Here is a 21,151-nt window from a genome sequence, read left to right on the forward strand (position 1 = left end):
GAAAATTATGGTCGGCAAGTGTATGAGGGTAAGTCAGTACAAATCAGTCAGACAGGAATTGGAGGATTCCTCATGAATTATCACTATTTATTTTGGTTTGCTTTGCTGGCTACTGACTTTGTTTGCATGGCCTCTCAGTCCCACCAAGCAGCAGATTTTTTGGGGGCTTCTTATTAAAGTCAGAGGGGCTACAACTGCAATGACCCTGTTTCTACAGCAAATCAAAACTGTCCAGCTCTTCTTTTTTGATGCTATAATGTGGCTTGGCATGTCAAGATACTGTGCAATTCAGGAGCTGTTGTTCTGCCTTTCCAATGGCAGCGTATTCTCCTGGTGGGTGGAGGGAACCAACCTAAATTTAGCTCTTCATTAATACCATGGGAATGGCAAAGGTTTTTTGTGTTTCAAATGGGTGTGTAAATAAGAGCCTGTTTTTATTCTTCAGGTATTCATCCTCATTTTTCAGAAATAATATTTAAAACGTTTATATGGTCTTTAAAAGATGTTTTTGTAGCTCAGAAACTTCCACCAAATGCAGGAGTGAAGAGCAGAGAGTTGTGATAGCGGCTTTCCTTTGGGGAGATGGAATGGGTTTGATCCCTATCACTGACTCCTGGAGCAAGTCTTTCCTTTCCTCTGTCACCTTGTGGCCAGTAAAGATGATCTACTGTTGTGAACTGATAATTTACACTTGCAGAGTTTCAGATATTGCTGGCAAATAAAAGCCTTTGAAATCTTCAAGATAATTAGAACAAAGTGAGAATAAAAATCCCTACTCCAGTTATTCTTCTCACTTGAATTTTAAATGCAAATTGTAATATGAAAAATGTGACTTTTACTGCTTTTAAAGAAAACTTCATGGGTTCCTATGGTATTATTTTTGTACATGAATTGTGTATAAGTGTTTAGGGGGCTTAGATTTATGGAAGTAGAAATCCTGCCCCAGTAAATGTAAAACAGGAGGGTACAATTCCACTTTAGTCATGAGCTAATCTTCAGCTAATTCCCTTAAAAGCAGAAGCAGACACTCAAAACCTGATGAGCACGTGGGCACCCAATTTTCATTTTCCTTCTCACATTTACATTTTCCTTTTATATACCAATGTAGCAAATTAGGATATAGATTGAGCTCACTTTTCAGCCAAGAGATCCCCTGGTTGGATTTTTCTTGAGAAATCTGCCCAAAGATACAGAGTATAATCTGATATTATTCTGGGATGGCATTAAGAGAGATAATTGCCAAGAGAATGTCAATTCTTTGGGCTTTCTCACCATCTGAAAAGAAATGGAATAAGAGCAGACTCCAGCCTATAATCATCTGACAAGTGGGATTGGGGTTGGACAAAAGACATGGAACAAAGGTGTCGAAGGGAATCTCAGCTGGTCGAGGAGCTCAGCACGGTGCAGCCAGGGCCAAATGCAGCAGGATGCTCTGCAGCTCCTGTGTGCCTCTGCATGTGTTCAGCTCCTGGCAGGACTGCAGTCATGCTCAAGAAAAATTCATGCCAAAGCTGCCAGAATACCTTCAGAAGTTACAGCATGTAACATGCTGTTTTATTACTAAACCAGGATAAATGTACAATGTAAATAGAACATGAGCCATTAACACTTGTAATGATCTGTTCTTTACTGTCTACTGACACTGCTTGTGCAGCATGCAGGAACGTGAATTACATTAGGTTTCCCCTGATGGTTACATGAATTAGTCATGATTTTTTCAGGATGAAAAGTTAGATAGCTATTATATGAAAAACACTGGGAAATCTTTTATGTGCCCATTGCTTGGCATTGAGGTGGATCAGATAAACGGGGTTTGTACAGTGGCAATGGCTTCTGGAAACGGGCTGTGACATTGCCTATGGGCTATGAATGAGGCAGACCCTGAAAAGCAGGTTGGATTATAAAGCAGTGGATAAAAATTATGTTGCTGAAATATGGTCTATTAATATTGACACACAGCAAGAACAAATGGCACTGTTAAACTGCATGTTTGATAAGCTCTCCACAGGACAATCCTATTTGTTTCCAGAGCCAAACCAGCCTTGGATAGTGTGTGCACACAATAGGTCTGGACAGAATCAAATGCATGTCACAAATTATTTTCTTTGACAATGCTAATTGATTATTATAATTCATTGTTCTCTAAACTGTTAAATTCAGTACTTTACCGTATCCTTTTGTTTCTTTGTTGCTCAGACATAATACAAAAAGGAAGAGTTAATTACCACATGCAACAACAGAGGCAAATTTCATTGTCTGCTTCACTTTGATTGAAGCTATATTGAATCACCACTGTGGATTTTCAGCAATGGTGGAAAAAAGAAGGAAGCAGGAATTCTTTTGCAGTGAAGTTGCTTTTGGTGGTACCTAGCATTTGTATTTCAAACAGTATCCTTTTGGCAGCTGGACTCTATTATGCTTGTTTTGCCTATACTGAATATTACCTAATTGTGCAAAACTGAAATCACATGTGTGCATCAAGCCTGTGGGGAATCAGTGGCAATCCTTGAGGAACACAGCACGACTTGACACAAGTAGAAGGATTGCATTTGTTCCTAAAATTACTTACTCCTCTAGATATGAGCATTTGGCTTGTCTCTTCAGTGCTCTGTTGATGGCCAGAGCTGCATCTGGTGGGTGAAAGGAAGTAATGCTCTCCTCAAGGGAATTCTGGAGAGATTAAGTGATGACTTAATTTATGTAAAGTCCTAAAACTCTGCTGTACTCTATCTCCTAAGATTTGGTGCAACTGCTGTAAAATGCAGGATCTTTTCTGCTGTTCTGAAATTATCTGCAAAATGGTCCATAGTGGTAAGATTTTGGGGGGTTACTTTGCCAGTAGAGGGCCGTGTTAAACTGGATAAAATCCCTCCCTCTTGGACTCAGATTTTCAGTGAGGAACAGCTTAAAGCATATGGTTGTTTTCAACAGCAAAATGAGTAAATAATTAGATCTTTTAGAAGCTATTGAATGATTAATTATTTAAAATCAGAATCGCATCACTTTTACAGTGCGACACGGTTCTGTGTCAGTCTAATCAGACTGAATTCTGGCCTTTAAAATACATCACACCTACCTGTTTATTCTGAATTGTTCAAGGTTGATAGATAGGGCCCTAATAAGTCATTAAGCTGACGTGATATACAGCAGCAGCATGTGCTTCTGCTATAGTGACACAAATGAGAAAAGAATTGTTTTTCAGAGGTACAATCACGTTTGTTTTTTGATGTGGCCTATAAACTAGAACTCATTATTCAGGCTCTAGTGCTGCAGGAGTTGACCTTTGGCAAAATATTTTGTTATCCTCAATCTTTTATACAGGCCTTTTGTGAACTCTGCTCAGCTCTCATTTTGCTGATTGCATTTAAAATCATTTATTGCACAGTGTTTGCCCTTCTAGCAGATGTTAAAGGATTCCCTGCCTCCCCCTTAAAGGCTACTCCTCTGCAGCATCTAATTATAACCTACACAAAAGATTAACAGATGTTATAATTGTCTTTACTCATTGATTAAATAGTTTCTGCATGATTTGCTCTCTCTTCCTCTCATTGCTGATTTGTGAGGTCTTTCTGGATGAGTCTCGTGCATCTGCAATTTGTTAACAGTGTTGTCTTCAGTTTTTAACTTTTTGTGTCTGTGGTTCAGTTTGACCAGGTTATTGCTATTCTGCTGGACAATGTGACAGAAATGTGTTAAAAACAGGTGCATGAATACTTGCTTTGCACGCATTCATGTCCTTCCTCTTCCTTTTAACTACTCCATCTAAAATATGGATTTAATGGATTTAAACTGGAGACTGGAGGGGTAAATGCTGAGAGTTTCTTAGCAGTGGTTTTGTCCCTATATTTCAGTTGCCACTTGCAGAGAAAATTAGTGGCTGAGAAAATCAGTTAAAGAAGAAAATTCCTAGGAGGAAATTTCTAGTGGGGCTTTCCTAGTAGGACCATTAGAAAACTGTGGGGTTTTTTTATTTTTTAAAAATATGGTTAATCTCTCTCACTTTTCAAAAAAATTAAGATTACTCTGGTTTTGAGCTAATTAATCTCGTCTGTGTTTTGTTCCCACGTTGAGGTGAGGGCTCTGTTCTTGAATGGATCCATAGTCCTTCCCCTACAGCACAACAGTGCCAAGCTTAGCAACTGTTGTTTTATGTTCTTATAAATCTTGTAGCATGTTGAACAGGGCCAGACCAAACAACGTTCCTTTTCAGAGGGGTGAAACATCTTGCACATGTATTTAAACTGCTGGGGTTTGATTCTACCAAAGTGTCCTTCCTGTTGTTTGAATTCTGTACAAGGTTCTCCTGCTTTCCTTCATTAACACAGATATAAATAAATGATAGGTCCAAGGTTTCCATGATAGTCTTGGGAAGTCTCTCAGTTCTATGAAGCTGCAGCTGGCCTAAGCCTGAAGGGCTCTGCCTTGTTTTGCTCCAAACTGGTGTAGCAAGAAAGAAAATTAATGGAAAATATTTTCACACATGTTCTCAGAAAAAATCTCTGAATGGGTTAAAGAGAAAATAATGTGATGCTTCCCCAGCCCATCCCCCAAATCCTCCTCAAGCACAAAGCTGTTTCCTTGGTTCCTAAGTCAGAGAACCACCTCATTTTGAGGTTGGGCTCACCTTCTCTGGCCAAAAATATTTTAGCATTTTTTTACTACCAAAAATACTTGAGTTCTCTGTGATGTCTGGGAATATTGATTCAATTAATGTTGGTTCATGCATATGTGGGACACCCTGTATGAGTCTGCTTTGGTGCTCTGTGTATTCTCTTTACAGTGAACACCACACATGGTGCTGGCTGTGAGATTTTGATAGAGAACCTACAGCACTTTAGGTTTTTATTTGGTTTTTATATGTTGGTACCTAACATATAATTAATGAGTTTTAATAGTATGATTGATAATCTTTGCAGTGCACAAAAGCATTTGTCCAGGGACTCAAAACTGCTCTAGAAACAGAGGTACTTTGTGAGAGATCACTGTATCCTCCTTGTCTTTAAATGACATCTCAGTGCCCCTGAATACTTTGAATTTATGAGCTGGGGGGAGCAGATTATAGATTCGAAATAAGAAAATTCCAGGGTGCCAACTGTGCTTGCAAAGTGTATTTTAATCATATTGACATCTGTCCACTACTTGTAATATTTCTTAGAGGTCATTGAGCAGCCAGCTGATGGAAATAATTTTTTTTCTATATCAGCCTTATCTGAGTTTGAAACGCTAATCCGGAGGTAAAATGCTAAAATCCTAATTATCAATAATCAAACCTGTCTAATCCCCATATTATGCTGGAGGTAGAAGGCCCAGGTTCTCTTTGCATTTACATATGAGAAGCACTTAGAAAATACTAAAAGTTCAGCCAATTCAGCCATTATGGATTTTTAACACCTGCCGCTATGAAGGAGAGCATTAAAATGAAACCTGGTGTAACATTTTAATAAACAGCTCTCTGTTATGTCACTGCCTGTTAGCTTTGACTTTTGAGACCAAGATCTTCATCTGGATTTTGAGGTTGCACCAGTAAATGAAAGAGAGCCCCAAAAGACTGGCAAAGGTAGCACAATCTACAAGGCTTCAGGCTGGCCATTCTCCTTGTGTCTCTGCTTGAGAATCTGTAGACTTGTCTGGAATTTAATTTTTTGCTTTGCCTAAACTAGTAAATGCTTTTCCTTAAGCTGCAATTCTGTTCTGGTGTTATTGATTGGAAATGCATCATGATGTTCATGGCAAACCAATTCTGTCATTTATAGTTACCAATTTGTCTTCAATCAAGTGAATTGCTTTTCTTTTTGATTACCAGGAAATCCTCCCATCACAAGGAAAAGCTTAAATAAGACATTGCCAAGAATTTATCAGCTAGATGATAGTTTTGGGTGCAGACCTGGGAACAGAATGGTTTGTAAGATACTCAGCCACACACAGTGCACCACAAACCCTAGGCAGGGTTTTCCTTGCTCCTGGCAGGGAGCAAATCTTACTGATGGGTCCTGTCTCCCCAGAAAAGCTCTGAAATGTCACTTTTACCCACTGGCTGTTTGTTGGAAAGCAAGTTATGCTTTACCTGTTTTACTTATTCCTCTTTACCTGAATTCCAGGTTTGGATCCTATGTGTCACTGAGGATTCTGAGCTTGGATGCAGAGTTCAAGAGTTCATAAGTCTGGGAAGCATAACTGAGACCCCTCCTGAGATCTGTGACTTAACCAGCCCCAGCTGAGGGTAGATCCCTTTAGCTCTGTTGGATGTGGTGGCTCAGCCAGGTGGGAGGCAAAGCAGAGGTGGAGGTTTAACTCACAGGATCCTCATCCAAGAATAGGAAAGTATGGGAAACTTGTGTGTTTAGGGCACACCTTTAGGCAAGAAGTCCCATGAAGGCCCCACCTAGCTTCTTTTCTTTTTTCTTCCCTTTCCGAGTCCCTCTGAGTTTCTCTTCTCTCCAGTAGCTGCAGGTAATATTACTGTGAGCCAACAAGGAAAATCAAAGGTGAACAACATTAAAGACTGCAGCAACTCTCTTAATTCCCCCACTATTAAAGAAAAATATGGACCTCTATAATTAATTTTTTTTAATGCTGCTTTAATGCTTCCTAGTTTCCCCTGTGAGGAAGAAGGGTTTAAATCTGTGGAGGGACTAGAGGATATCTGTCTCACCTATGTAGCTGCTTTTGGTGGCAGAATCTTTTCTTCATTGGCTTTAATTCAGTTCTAGCTGAATTTCTCCCATCAAATTAATTTTGACAGAACAACAAAGATGTGAATGAGAACTGAGTGTCTTCCACTGCACAGAGCAGAGTCTGGAGAGAGGATTATTCCCCTGTTTGAGTTTATAGTGATGTACACATCTGGTAGATAGAGTAATGACACAAAGAAGCAGCACTAATAGAAAGTTTCACTATTAAAGTCTTTGACAAAGAGGATTTATTCAGTAAATGACACATATATTAGTACCTTCACAGGGCAGTAGAGAAACTGAGACAGGAGAAGTCAAACTAAATCAAACTAAATCTCCAACTCAAAATATGGGCAAACATTTACGGTTTACCTAAAATGAACCAAGTAGATTTTTTTTCTTCCTTGCTGATACTCAAAACTGTTTTTTCCCAATCCACCTTTTTTTTATGTAGAAAAAAAACCCCAAACTTTTAAAGGTTATATTTAGTCCTGAAATACACTCTCAAATTCATAGAGGAACCTTTAGAACATTCAAGTGTATTAACATTTTTCCCTTCCATACTAATAATACTTTTTATTTCCCAGCTGAATTTTGAGCTAAATAGTAATGTTGAATAACTTGTTATTGCAAGTCTAGAGAGGTGCATAAACTATACACTTAAAGGCTTTATTTAAATCTGCATAGCATTACTTCCAAGAAGTAATCTAGGTAAAAATTATCTACTTGGAGTCATTACATGAATTCGATAGGAAAAAATGGATGACAAATTCTGTGCCAACCCAACTGTTGTTTCTAAAAGCAAAGACATCTTTCAGATTTTAGTGAATAACTGACTTACAAATTGCCAATAGTTTTGGTTTGGTTGGTGTTCTTTTAGGGTTTTTTTTTCTTTTGTAGTTGGATTCTTTTTACTTTGCATGTAAAATGGACAGATGCTTGAGAGAGTGATTAAAGAATCCTAATAGTATAGCTCATTTCTTTCTAATATTTTCTGGAAAGTACTGTATCCATGGTCCCAGAGTGTTGGATTATTATCTGTGATGGCAATCTGCATTGGCACTGACATTTCACTTGATAAAACTGAGCACAGGTGAGCTAAAGACTGAGAGAGTGACATAAAACATAGAAGAGCTATGGACCTTTAAGTAGGAAATTCATTATTATTTTTTTAATTTACATTTTTATTACATTTCTGGCAGATGGAGAAATTAGAAATCAGTGTGTGACAAACAGTCTTCACACTGAGGAACTGGAATAAGCACTGCCAGCAGCTGATGGCATGGGGAGGAAGGATAGAGTAACATTTTTTTCATATACAAAAACCTTCATCTCTAATGTGGATGAACTACAGCAAAGTATGGAGATGCTGAGAAGAAAGGCAGAGCAGGCTCTTTTCCTCCTCATCAGGATTTCTGGATATTCTGGCAGCATTCTCAGTATTTTTTTGTACTTCATCCTGCCCAATTTTTTCATATGATGAGTGTTCCTTTTGTTCTCTGCATTGGATTTCACTTTAGGTAATTTCTTCAGATACTCAGCATCATTTTCCCCTCTTTAATTCTTTTCAGCCTACTGTCAATAAAACAAGTCAACTTCTCGCTATCCCTACTGTTAGGATATGTCCTTCAAACTTGTGTGGATGGTCATTCCTTGACATTTTAGTCTCCTCTTTGTCATTGTTTAAAGCTGCTATGAAGGGACTGGTTATTAATTCCCCACCAAGTCAATACTTTAATCATCTTTGCTGCAATTGTACAAATTTCATAAAATTTGTCTCTATCCTTTTGGCTCAGGCTGAATTCAGCAATAGAGATGAGATTGTTCTAAAATTGCAGGGGTAAGAGGTGGAGGGCTGCTTGAAATGCCACCACTGTGCAGTGTTCTGTCCCCATTAAGAAAATACGCATGAAGACAGAACATAATTCACTTTTAATGTTTCCATGATAGTTTTCTTGGCCATAAGCTGAAGGTGGAGTTTAATCAATATGTATCAATTCCTTTCAATTTATGGTCTTGATATCCCAAAGTCCTACATGCTCTGCTGTGTAAGAATAAAGCGAACTTATATTGGCTGGGATATCTCCCTGGGGTTTTTCTTTATGTATTCTCATCAGTGTATAGGGAATACATCCCACGAAAAAACGGAAGGTGGTACAGCAGAGTTGTACTCTGTCACCTTTCTGCTATGACCATGAAGTACAGACACTGCTGAAGGATTAATGAGAGCTGCAGCTGAATTCTTTTAGGTCATCCTTAGGTGATGTTAGGTCAGCTGAAATGTGAGTAGACTTTTAACTTCTGTAAAGGCTGAAAAGGTGGGGAACCAGCTAAAGGATTTCAGTGCCTATTCTTATGGGAGCTAGATTAGTTCTGTCATCTCCAAATTCTGCTATGGTCCCATTTCTTGTGTCTTGTCCATAGCACTGAATAGAAATAACTGCAGGGTCCAAGGACCTGTAGCTGTCCTAACTGCACAGAGTTACAGAGCTCTGAAGGCAATTGCACAGAAAAAGAAGTAATACAGGAATCTTTTTCTGATAGAAATATGCATGGTGTTCTGTGTGGGAAGCACCTGGAGCTGCTCAGCTGACTGAGGCTGTGTGTTCTTGCTTTGCTCCTTGCTAGTCCATCCCTTCAAACCAGGGGCTCAGTTCTGGTTTGGCTGGAAGAGATCAGTGCTGTCTTTCCCCTCTTGTTCTTCCCCAGGGTGGACTTTAATCGTGGTGGAGGAGCTATTTTCACATTATGCAAATGGCAGAGTGGAGTTCTTTCTCAGCTGCCCCCTTCCCAGGTCAGGGAGGGATGGCATGCATTTCACTGTACCTTATCTTCCCTTATTTTTCACAGGACAGAATTGGATTATGAACTTGATTCACCTTCTTTTCTGGGCTGTTACTGAACTAATACCTTAATCATGAGGTTATTGCCTGTAATGTAAGGACAGCCCCTGTCCCACTGGGAGTGTCTGTACAGCAAGGTGAAATGTGAGACACTGTGTTACAACCCACAAAGCCCCAGGTTCATTAGGAACAAATTCTGCAGCCTAGACACTGACATTTCCCTCTGATGCACATGACTTTGGTTCTCTAAGGATGCACAGAGCTGGAAGCTGAACATGTTACTAGTAACTAATGAAACATTTTTTCAATACTTACTTTCTACAGGGTGGTTTCCTTTGAGCCATGTGAACATTTTGAAGTGTCACCCAGTGCTCTGAGGAGTAAAACCAGATGTCTGAAACAATATGTTAAGATTGTTTAATAATTTTTCATATCCACTGAGCTGGAATACCACAGTAAATAAACTTATCTTTTATTCCTTTAATCTTTGCTGGCAAGGAGGACCAAAAGGAGTTGCATTTATTTGGGATATTGTGACCACCACAGACATCATCATGTCTTTGAGCAGGGCAGGTGGAAGGGGTGGAGTGCACACAATGAACTGATGATTTTTAGTGGTCCCTCTGGACTGTGATTACAACAGATGGGCAGGCAAAAGAGATGCTGACTGAAATGCATCTGCCTTGGAGAGGGAGGGATCTTTAGGCACATTTCAAAAGCTCCTACTTCCAATTTCAAAAACTGAATTGGCAATCCACCATTGCTTGCAACAGAGACCCTGATATAGATCTCACATATAGGTCTGAAATTTTTGGACTTTCTTGAGCAGTGCCTTGATTTATACTGATAGAAGAAAAAAATGAGAAGAAAACAAAAATCAAAGTGAGCAAAACATAGACAACTTGACTATGTGTTTTAAATTATTTTCTCCAGTTAGTTGTCTATCAAACTGATTCAGGTGCTGAATTTGATTTTTCTGGAACATATTAGATGAACTGGATGTCACTGCCCCTGAAGATTTCCAGTTCAATGTTTGATGAGATTTTTGTTGAGTCTCTGCTGCCAACCAGCCACTTTACCATGATAAATAACTAGCCCTGTTAATGATGTATTAGATTAGAGGTTACATCTAGTTGATGCCAGAGGAGTCATTATTGGGATATAAATGGAGCATTTGCTTTTGAACCTCAAAATCACCACATAACCCTGTAGGCTTGTGAACAGTAACAGTGAAATTTCCTCAGGTCCCGAGTTCAGCTTCTGCAGGTGGCTGGAACTGACTATTTCTGACTAAGCTCAGCTGTGGTTCCCAAGGGAGACAAATGTGTGTTGAAACCCCCAGAGGCAGCTGCTGCTATGTTCAGAATGTGCCTTTTGCAGGTTGACAGCCTTGCACTGCTGAAAGAGGCTCAGTGACTAAGGGAGTCCATGTTTACCACATAATAGCCTATTTCACATAATTTATAATAGTATTTGGTAATAAGTAATGTATAATAATAGGTGGTTAGAAACTGAGCCAAGAAATGGGAGCTTTGGATCTAATGTTTCCTTCAGCCTGAATAGCCTCAGTCATGCTTAGATGTCTCTTTCTTGGTTACAGGTCTTACAGTGTTCTGAAGGATTTGATTTCAGTGCAGAAGCTCAGGATACAGAAACACCATTGTCATAATCTGTTTTTTATTGATAATAACACTATAATATCTCCTTTTTCTTCTCATGCTGTCCTGACTACAGATTCATGCATTCTATCTGCTTATCTTTCATCATTTTTGTCTTGATAATTTTATTGCATGATATGAATGCTTCATATGTCCCATAAAAGCAAACAGGGGAGGGTAATCCTTTGACCTTTCAGCATTCTTTGGTGTAATTTACTGGTGATTCCGCTCCTCCCTGAGGCATGGCCCTGAAATCCTATGATAAAAATGGACAGCCAATCCAAATAGAAAACACTGAAAAGGTTAAAGCTTTGATTATGTTAGTCTATAAATGTTCATAGTCTCTTTTTTTCTGCCAGAAAGAAAATGAGAGCTGAAAATGGCAATGGATGAATCATGCTTATTACAGAATACGGAAATGATATTGGTTCAACCTGTTCCTGTTAATGCTGAAAGAATATAATCTTGAGCCTTCTCATTTTATGTCACTGCAACCCACCTTATCCTCTTAAATGAATGCATGCATCCATTTAATTAACCTGGTGAGATACTGAGATATAAATCTTTTAAATGCTTCTCATGCAATTCATCTTGACAGCTGTCGTAGTAATAGCATCTTTAATGCCATATTCTTTATTTTCTCATGTATTGAAATTCCTGGTATTATTTTGAGCACACTGATAGGTTTGCTAGATTTAAGCCTTTAATCTTAACTTGTTTAAATCCTCAGAGCAGTGCTATAGAAAGCTTTACTGGTTGTTTAGTTTGCTGAATAAATGGAAGATTACCTTGCATGAAGAAAGCATAAATGTTTTGAAAACTGTGGCTGAAACATGGTGGAATTTAGAGCTGGGATGCTTTCTTTCAAATATATTTCTAAAACATTCTACTGAGTCTCTTTGCTGGCAAGTGATCACCAGTCAGGAATTGCATGAAACCATCCTATGTGCTCTACTGCTTCCCTTCTGAGGGATGGGGTAAGAGCAGGAGAGATCCACAGCATTTGGCTCTCAAATGAGGCAGCATTTGAGACTGCCATGTGTCAATGTCATTGTGCTTCATTGAAATCCCAAAAAGTCAAAGAATCTTGGGATAGTTAGGAGATCATCTAGTCCAACACCCTGCCAAGGAAGGGTGAAAAATGAGAAGGTTCCTTGTCTGGCTCTGGCCTTTCCCACACTTTGGAGCACTACTTTATCATGGCCTGGTATATGATGGGCAGATAGTGGTAGGACAAGGGGGAATGATTTTAACTAAGAGAGATTTGGGTTAGGTGTTAGAAACCCTTTACTCAGAGGGGGGTGAGGCACAGGTTGTCTGGATAAGTTGTGGATGCTCCATCCCTGACAGGCTGGATGGGGCTTGAATCAACTTGGTCTAGTTGGGTGGCACCCCTACACGTGGTGTGGGGGTCAGAACAAGATGATCTTTAAGGTCCATTTCAACCCAAGTCATTCTATGATTCTATGACCTCTGGAAAGTTTTCAGTCAGAATTTTAGGACCACGGGATTAGGGAGTGTTTTGGGTCACAAAATAACTTGCAGGGCACAGTTGAATCTGGGCACTGCCTCTACAGTTCCAATAAACTTTGTAACAGCTTTTGAGATTGTAAGAAATTTGGGGTGTATGAAAATTAATTATTCCACAGGAAAACAACATCAAAAAATAGAACTAGAAAAGAATGTTATTCTGTCCAGATATTTCAGAACCACTTGGCACATATTTTAATACAACTTTCCAAATCCAGTCAATATCTAGGTATCTAGGCAGAGTGGTATAGCAGTGCTATGTTTGCTGTCTTGTAATTCCCATAATATTCTACTCATCTAAGCATTTTAGCTTCCTGCATTGGAATTTTTCTAATTTAATTAACTCATTAATGCTAGCACATGGCACATTCTCCTTCCCTGTCTGCAAAAATGCAGTTTGCTAATCTAAATAGCAACCTAATCCACTGGGTGTGAGTGCATGACATGTACATTAGTGCTAATGAACTGCTGACCAGCCTCAGCAAATACCTGGCAGCATTTGGCATTGGGCAGGGCCTGCCCACAGTGCTGCTGTGAAATACACTGGGGCAAAACAAAAGGCATTTAGCTAAGTGTCAGGTTGTAGAAGTGCTGATGTTGTTGTGGTTTTCTATTTACCAAGTGTTGAATTTTGAAACACCAAGTCAAGGGAGAATTTAGGAATTGTTTTTCTGCTTTGTCACTTAGTCATGGCCAAGCTAAATACCACGATGGGGAGAGATAAGGGTGTGGAAATGAAACCATGTTCATGGCTGCCTTTTCATGACTAGGCAGAATGCTTTGAATACTCTGCTATTAGGGGAAGAAAAAAACCAACCCCCCCAGAAAACAAGGAAAATAATCAGATTCATTAATATAAACCTAATATATTTTTACTGGCCCATGCCTGGCAAGATAAATGTAGTGATTTTATAGAGCTGGACATTGATCTGTTAAACAAACATCAGCTCTTTAATTCTGGAATCTTTTTTTCCCTTCCAGTTCTGGGAGGCCCTGATAAACTGTGCTGGCTATACTTCCCCTGCAAAGACCACAACAAACACCAGTGCATGCACACTGATGTTAACACCAGAGCTGGCAAAAGAAACCCAGCTGCAAAATCACAGACTCAATTTAATTAGGTTCCTAGGAAACTGAATCACTCCACAGATTGGTAATGAGATAGAAAATCTTTCACCTTTAGGTTACCTGTTCATTCTAACTAACATTTGTATTGATGACAATCTTTACTTTCTCATTGCTGCTTCTTGACCTGTGCCAGTGATATTACTTCCCTCCTCCTCTCTTTGCTGAGGGATAATACCAGTTCTGGTTGTTTTCTCTGAGTCTTAGTCTGGCTGTCAAGCAAGCAGGGCTAACAGAGTAGGAAAAGCATTTAAAGATGATCACTGTGTAACTCTGGCCTCATTCTGTTACACAACAGTTAGATTTTCACAAACCACAAGTCCTCTCCTCTTGTTAACACCTGGGAAGGACAAGCTGGCTGCTGAGAGGGAATACCTTGCTGCCCCATGGGTGTTTTGCCTTTTGGCAGCATTAAGTTGTGCAAAGCCAAGAGTGCGGAGGCTGCATTGTATCTACTCTGAATTTAAATAAAAGGGTGCTGATTTGCAGAGATGTCATTTTTGTCATGTGTCATAACTGTTAAATTTATACATGTTTGTAAGAGAAAAATAAATACAGTCCCTTTCCAGTTACCAAACAGATATACTGTATGCTAGTTCCCAGCTGGCATATGTTGGCATAATGTGAAATTTCTGTTGAAATGTGACTGCAGTTTCAAACTGCCTGAAAATATCTTGGATGCTTATCTGAGGAATATGATGTTGTACGTTTTCATCAGCTAAAGCAATATACATCAATCATCCTTTGTTACCACTAGAAATGAAGAGGGTATTGTAATCCAAGAAATTTCTCTCATGGATTCTAGAGAGTGCTTTTCAATGTTAATCACACTATTTCTCGAGGACATACTTTTCAAGCCATCTCCTGAAATAATGAACATTCTTGTACTGAGTACTAAAAATACTGCACTTTAGGATATATAATCAAGCTGATGCCTCGGGCTTGCTGGCTTCCTCAGCAGTGAGGGCAATACCCTCACTTGGGTCTTCCTCTGGGAGTTTTTTCTGTGTCCATACAAAACCTTGAGCCCTGAGCTCAATGCAAACACTGGGCAAAAATCTGGGACCTGCATTGTCTTAGACTGGTCCCCATACACTTCTTGGGGATACAGCCTTCATCCCCGAGTGCTCTACACCAAGTATCTGCCCCCATATGCTCAACATAGATGAGCTCCCCCTTAGGGAAGAGTCCTAGAGCAGAAACATTTCTTGCAGCACAAAGAACTAGAAGGGGAGCCCCCAAAAATTCAGGAATATACACATCTGAGAGCAGTATGGGTGAAGACACCATAAATCAGGTGTGACTTTGCAATAGTTCACAGTTCCACCAAGTTAAATGGGATCATCAGGGCCTGAGTGCTGATCACTGGTATCTTTGCTGTAAACATATTGACAAGCAAATTGGTCAGGGAAGACAGGTGAATTTCCACAGTGCATTCTCTTGGTAACACAAAACCAGTATCTCTGATGTTTGGGCAAAACTGGTTCTCAGCACTTTGGCATTCCAAGACTGTTCCATCTGGACAGCTGTTCTCTTCTGCTGAGTTTCACAGTGGATGTGTTAGCTCCATTTTGAGTTTTTGTTAGTCTTTTGTTTGGTCTCAGAGGAAGAGAGATTTACTTAGGAGGGCCATTTTTCCCTTGTGACAAGCAGTATGATGCACAAAAATGACTGTTCCAAGATGGAAACCTGTTCTGTTTTTCCTAAGTGCTTCCCTCTGATGATCATTTTTCTTTAAAGGCCTCCTGAGATGGGTACTTTGAGGCATCAACATATGTTGGTACAGGTGATGTATTATCTTGTCTGATAATTACCTGTGATCCAAAACTTTGTGTGCTTAGCCTTAGGTGGTTAACTCTTCAGAGAGATGTGTGACAGCCTGCTAAAGGTAGTGTGCAGAGGTGGGAGCTCCCATGGTGTGTGTGGGGGAAGCAGTGGAGCCAGCAGGTCTGCAGCTGCTGTATCAGTACATGAGTAGGTCCTTGTGCTGTGCTAGTTATGGCTAGTAAATCCACTTCAAGTGCCCAGGGCAACATATAAACTATAGGAATAATTAATTATAATCCTTCCTGCTTTTACTTCTAAACTAGAATTTGGGGTAGTTTCACCAAATACCTGCAGACAGAAACTTCAGGCACTTAACTGAAATTAAGTACTTGACCTTCCATGGGGATTACTGGCTCCAGCTGTAGCTCTCACAAGCTCATTTTTGAGCGATTCTGTGCTCAACAAAGTCTCCCTTGGTGGAAATCATGCTCTCCAGGCATGACTAGGTCTCCATGCTCAGGAGAATGATATAATGATTACATAAGGTCATTTGCTAATTTCTGGCATAATCACACGAACAATGTAATGCATTACTGCTGTGTTTGTTTAAATCTATTGCAGTGTTTCTTTTGCTCACTAATCAGGAAACAATGGGAATTATGTCATATCACACCATTGAGATTCCTTATTAGCTGAATTAAATAGCATGTGTAGTTTTAGGGTAGGAGCCACAAAAAAAGCAAGCCAAGGCTTACCTGTAAACCTGAAGAATACCTCACAAGGCAGCAATGAGCACAGTGCAATGACAAATTTTCCTACTATTGTAGGTACATGTTCTCATTGCATATGTTAGATGAGTATATAGAGAGGTTAAATTTAACCTATTTGGGAGAAAAATAGCCTGGATTCTGGTTTTGCATGAGTATAAACCAGAAGTACAAAAGAAGTGAGGAACCACAAGTGCTGTTCAATAGAAGGCTGGATTCACCACTGCATGGCTTGGTAGCTGGAGCACTTGGGGCTTCCCCATGGGAAATGCTTTAAAAGGCAGTCCCATTGTGATGCCCCCAATGATCCCAGGCAGTGCTCTGGATTCCAGCTGGCTTCAGCAGCTGGGCCTGGGGCATCCTGCCCTGCTCTCCTTGCAGGCAGCTGGGCTTGGCCCACGTTCAGGCTCCTGCGTGCCCTCGTGGCAGAGCATTTGGGGTCAGCTTGAGGGAAGAGCTGCAAAGGTTTTATCCGCTTGATATCCCCGCAGCGACAGATGGGATCGTTCACAGGTGCGTGAGAGGCTGAGTCTGTCCACAGGCATGCAAGTGTGTCTGCAGGGCATGTGCAAGGCTGCTTTTGGGCATGCCAGCTGTGCTACCATGCAGCAGGGCTATTTGTGCATCACCTGGCTGTGTGTGACCCAAGGTGATGCTCACAACGAGCAAAAAAGGATCAGAAACACACCGATCTTCTTTTGCCCGGTCTTGTTTTTCAGTCAGTAGGACTGTGATATAGTAAATACAGTCACTGAGATGCAAGAGAAAACTCCTGTGCATGGTTCTCTATGAGTATATCTGCCTGCCTTAACTGGCATCTTAACAGGCTAGATTCTGATTCCTGTTATCATTCTACTACTCTCTGTACATCCCAAATAAATTCATTAGCTTTGCCCGTATTCCTGCATCACAAACAATAAATATCTTAAAATACAAGCTGAAACTTTCAGATATACATAGCAACAAAAACATTTAGGAAGAGAACTGGTAGTTGTTACTTGTAAGCTGTGGCTTGGCTTTAGTGGAAACCACTGGCCAGCAATTACCAAACCCTGCAAAACTGGAAAGATTAATTCCCTCTGTGGTAGCTTTATGGACTGAATTCCCTGGCTGTTCTGTACAGGCAGTAAGGCTGTCTGAATATTACAGCAGAATCTTTGACCTTAAAAATGTAAGGAAAGTGCTGAGAGCATTTCTCTCGATAAGGATAATGGGAGTTGAAAGCTTTTAGAACTCTTCAGGATTAGGTCCAAAATTTGTACATCCCAGTAGCAGCACAGATGTGCCAACAAGCGGGGCTTACTGAGGAGTGCAATTAATGTGAAATAAACTGTTTTCCTCCCCCTGCCCAGCCTCAGGTAATTCATTAGCTCTGCAAATTCAGCTCCCTTCCCAGTTCAAAAGATTATGGAAACATGGGTGTATTGCTAAAGGCAGTTGTAGCAGATTTTTTTACTTTTCTTCCACCTTTGAGAAGCAACCCAAACATATTGGTAATATTTCTGTTTGTAGAGTTTAGATTTTTCAGAACAGAACATTTATTCCTGGAATATAGCCTACTAGAAACGCAAAGTTATTAGCTATTACAAAGTTAATGATGGAAGACAGTAACAGTTTAGTAGGGTATTGAAATAAGCATTTAAATATTTTACTTTTTTTTTTTCTTTCAGTGATGTTGAAAGCAGCCTGACATTTCTAGTCGGTCAAAAGGAAAACAAATAACTACAGCTATGGAGAAAAAAAGACAGATACAGAAAAGGGAATTTGGGAAAAGACTTTCTCTGGACAGCAGTCTTGTGGTAAGAATGAATATTTACTGCATTTACTGAATATATCTTGGCATAAAAATTTAGTTTTTAAGAGGCAGTATTCACAATTACATATATGTTAAAGATGTTTATCTCTTCATCACAATATCACAACACCTTGTGATTATTCAGATTCTCCAACAAAAAAGTACTGGAGGAATTTTACAACATCCTAGGTAGAAACTTGTCATCAAACACGTCCCTGAATTCATTGAATTTGCACAAAGAACAAATCCTGACAATTATAACAGATTTTTTTATTAAAATACTACTCAGCTTCTGTGGGATCATCCTGTGTTGCTTCATACATAGTATATGAAGGCTGTAAGTGGCTGAGGTCCTCTGTCAGAAATGTTTATCAGGACATCAGCAAAAATGTATTCACTGTAGCAAATCTATAAACTACTCTAATACCTACCAAAAGAGAAGTATAAATGCCACATGCTGTAAAAATTGCTTTTCCTGTACCTACAATTTAAATTCCTTGGAGATTGTAGTCTAGATTTATTTTTAGCTAATATTTTCAAAGGATGACTGAGACAAACAAAGAGGTTTTTAGAGCTATATGCTGAAAATGCTCATAGATGCCAGAAAATGCTCATAGACATGGAAGAGTTGTGTATGAGGATAAAAGTGCCTGTGTCAGGTATTTAGCATGACAGTCTGCAAATACTGAAACTGGCACAGCTGAGAGATCCAAGGATACCTGTGCCATCTCTTTGACACTCATAGAGGTGGTGACTGTGGGACTCCAAAGCCCTTTTGTCTGCAATGCCACACCTGTGCTAACCCCATTACCTGCATTTTATCATATTATAACTATGTAATTTCCTTCATTTTATGCTAAAATTATGGTTTGGGCCTTTTTTCTCTCCAAAGTATAAAGCCCACTGGCATGCTAATAGCAGTGAACATGGACTCAGCAGGTTTCAGTCTATCCACTGATGCTCTTCAATCACCTGCTGTGTTCTTTATTGGGGCCAGCAGAGCAGTCCCACCTTCCCAGCTTTCCACCCTTTTAAGGACTCTGCTCCTCTCCCTCAGCTAACAGGCACATCTCAGGTAATGTCAGGCGGCCAGTGAGGAAATGTGCAGAGAATGTTTAAAAAGGGCTCTGTGCTTTTCTTGGCACCATTTCTTATGCTGATGAATTACATCCCTTTTCTCAGAAAAGAATAATTATTTGGAGAGAAATAACAGCAGTGAAGAATAGTGAATTCTCTCCCAGAGTCTGAGCTGCTCAGGACCCTAAGAAAGAACTGTTCAAGCTGCCTCTCTTCAGGCCATGCAGCTCAGGGCTCTGATACTGAGACGTGACTGATTTCAGGTTGCTCAGCCTGCAACAAAATCTGCTCTCTTGGCTTGCATGCACTCAGCAGGTCAGGTCCTGCTCCCAGCACTTTAAAACTCTTTCTAGCTTGTGGGCAGAGAAAGAAGGTTTGGTATGAACTCAATATCTTATGTAATACACCCGGAGACAGACAAAATCTGAAAGGTTTTGTAGGCTCAGAAGTCTGTTTAGTCCCAAGGCCTAAACCTCTGTTATTGGTTCTAGGCATACACAGCCCCAAAACAGACTTCAACCTAAATCCTGCAGCTAAAATGTACTGCTGTGATCTAAACAATCCACCACACACTGTCAATATTTATCTGAAGAAAAGAATACTCATAGAAATTGGGTACTGAAAGCTAAGGGAAATGTTAGCAGTTGTGATTTTTACATAAAGTCATTGTTTAGTATGGCAAATCAGTACTATTCTCCACTAAATGTTCTCACTGATGTAATGGACTAGATTTAGCCTTTACTAAATGTATTAAGATAGAAACTTCCATTTCTCTGGGGTGACTGTAATGTGCTGTGTGGATGGGAACAAAGAACCAGATATTTCTGGCTTCCAGTCCCACCTAGTGGAAATATGGATTTGATTTACAGGCAAGGTAGGGCACTGTGTCTAATTCTTACCCTTCCCTATGAGTAAGGGGAGAGTAAAGAGAGACATTTACCAACAACATAGGAAATACTGTGTGTGTGACACTATCCAAAGTGCTTTGTGTTATAATCAGTGCAATGTGCATATTGAAGCACCCGTAAGGACTTAACTGGAGGAGAATCAGAAACCATGGCTGTATGGGAGGGTGATACTCTCTCCCTGCTCTTAGCAAGGGCTAAGTAGGGTGGGGAGACTGCACACAGCTGGAATCAGGCTTCAAGCACTGGCTTGAGGTCAGTGAATTAGTGCCAACATGTGGCAGCTAAAATTCTGTGGCTGATTAACCATACTGGTGTTAAAGTGGTGAAGAAAATGTTTTGAGTGAAAGAAATATTGCAATACTTCAATATTTTGTATGCCTAAACCCATCATGCTGTCATCACCCAGTTGTAAAGCAATATCTTCTGCTACAGGTGGCATTTACAGGTTGAGTTTCAGGGCACACATCCATTTGCTGTACTGGACTGCTTTAGTCCAGTCCCCTGCTTGTCTAAGTTCTTGGGTCTCTCTTGTCCTCTCTCTTCCTAAGTGTTTTGTGTTTAACCTCAGGCATTCAGGGTTGGACACTCTGCTTGGGAAATCTGGCCTTGATTCTCTCAAATCCAGCTTCTTCTTGTTTGGTGGAGAGTTCAAGCATTATCATATCTCAGAAAGAATTCTAACTTCTGGGTGTTTAAAGAAAATATGTTTCTACTTTTGCACTCTGGACCATGAGATACAAATAGGCGTTTCTGATAACATTCCTTACCCTGCCTGGCTCTGCTGCTTTTCCCATCTGCATCAGATTGTAGTCTTCTGGAATGTTTTTTTCCATGATTTAATCTACAAGTATTGCATAGGGATGTTAAAAAAACAACCCAAAAAATCCTCTTCCTTCCTCCGCTCTTAGACTCTGAATATACAAGTTATGAAGGTATTTGATGGCAGAGTAGGAAGAGGAAAGAGGTGTTTCTGAAGAAAAGACAGGCATTACTTCTCTCTCCTTAGGATA

At 39.9% G+C, this 21,151-nt stretch overlaps 1 protein-coding gene across 1 annotated transcript in view; it reads left to right on the forward strand.

The window, feature by feature from the left end:
• The window catches only part of NCKAP5 (NCK associated protein 5), a 416,669-nt gene that overhangs the window by 66,741 nt on the left and 328,777 nt on the right, over positions 1 to 21,151 (forward strand). The window contains exon 4 of the mRNA XM_085584141.1: positions 18,032 to 18,160. Coding sequence (XP_085440267.1) covers positions 18,092 to 18,160 — 69 coding nt within the window. The 5' untranslated portion in view covers positions 18,032 to 18,091. The remainder of the gene's footprint in view (positions 1 to 18,031; positions 18,161 to 21,151) is intronic.

This window comes from Lonchura striata, chromosome 7 (genome assembly GCF_050655825.1).
Source record: "Lonchura striata isolate lonStrDom1 chromosome 7, ASM5065582v1, whole genome shotgun sequence".
NCBI classification, from domain to species: Eukaryota; Metazoa; Chordata; class Aves; order Passeriformes; family Estrildidae; genus Lonchura; species Lonchura striata.